This window comes from Castanea sativa, chromosome 6, assembly GCF_040712315.1.
Source record: "Castanea sativa cultivar Marrone di Chiusa Pesio chromosome 6, ASM4071231v1".
Lineage (NCBI taxonomy): Eukaryota > Viridiplantae > Streptophyta > Magnoliopsida > Fagales > Fagaceae > Castanea > Castanea sativa.
Window position 1 is genome coordinate 52,938,783 of NC_134018.1, and position 1,293 is coordinate 52,940,075.

The 1,293-nt window shown below is 46.6% G+C and overlaps 1 protein-coding gene across 1 annotated transcript; it reads right to left on the reverse strand.

The window, feature by feature from the left end:
• Positions 1 to 271: 271 nt before the first annotated feature.
• On the reverse strand, positions 272 to 730 carry LOC142640174 (uncharacterized). The gene has a single exon (XM_075814263.1). The coding sequence runs from the start codon at positions 728 to 730 to the stop codon at positions 272 to 274; it is 459 nt and encodes a 152-aa protein (XP_075670378.1).
• Between the last annotated feature and the right edge of the window lie 563 nt (positions 731 to 1,293).

Genomic DNA, 1,293 nt, shown 5'->3' on the forward strand with positions numbered 1-1,293 from the left:
CCTTGGCGAGAACATATGACACAAACATCACCCTGGTAGGACATGAATCAATCCTTCTAGGAGCGGCGAAGATGACATTAATCGTTCCCAAGGGAGGCCGGGATGAATTGTTCCTTTGGTTGTTTGAACCTAAATGGATCCCTTGTCCTTTGGGTTGATACAAATGTTGTTTCAACTTTCCTTCACTAACCAACTGCTCCAAATGGTTCCAAAGTGTTCGGCAGTTCTCGGTGGTATGACCCACATCCTGGTGGTATTGGCAAATGAGATTCTAATTCCGTTTTGTGGGATCTCCAGCCATCTTAGTAGGCCATTTGAAGTATGGTTCCTTCCGGATCTTCTCCAGCAACTGATGTACTGGTTCCCGGAATACGGTGTTGACTGCTTGAGGGAGGGTTGAACCAGACTGCCCAGAAAAATCTTTCCTCGGCCTGTTGTTATTGTACCTATCGGACCTGAAATCCCTCATCTCTTGAGTGATAACCTTCGCCTTTCCTTTACCTTGCTGCTGATCTTCTTCGACCCGTTTGTACTCGTCAATACGATCCATGAGCCGACATACACTCCGTATAGGCTTTTTGGTCAAGAATTTCCTCAGGTCATGGTTAGTTGGAAGGCCCACCTTGAAAGTATTATTCTCCACTTCATCAAAATCGCCATCAATTTCGTTAAATATCTCCCAATACCTATCGAAATACGTTTTCAAGGTCTCTCCCTCCCTCATAGCCATGGACAGCAATGAGTCTAAAGGCTGAGGAACTTTACTGCATGTGATGAATGAGACCCAAATGCCCTAGTGAACTCCATAAAGGAATCAATAGAACCCGCCTTGAGGCAGTTAAACCACCTCATAGTGACAGGTCCCAAGCTAGAGGGGAAAACTTTGCACATTAAGGCTTCATTCTCAGAATGTACCGCCATCCTCTGGTTGAAATGACTTATGTGCTCCACTGGGTTTGTCCTGCCATTATATATGGTGAATATGGGCTGAGTGAACCGCCGTGGAAGCCTTCCCTTTTGGATCCTATGTCTGAAAGGTGACTTGGAGATTTGGTGCAATGCCCTGCTCATCGCATCGTTCCCCAAGCCCCTGGAGTAAGACTTCTTGCCCCTATAGGTTGGAAGATCGTCTTTCTCATGAGAGAAAGTTTCACTAGGAGGGGTTCTGGACCTTGGCCTGTAGCTACTGCCTTGGGAGCCCTCAGAAGAAGGATCAGAAAGTGATGGTGTCTGCCTTCGTCTCGCATGGTGTAACTTCTTCTTAAGGTGATCAATCTCCTTCTGCATGGCCTT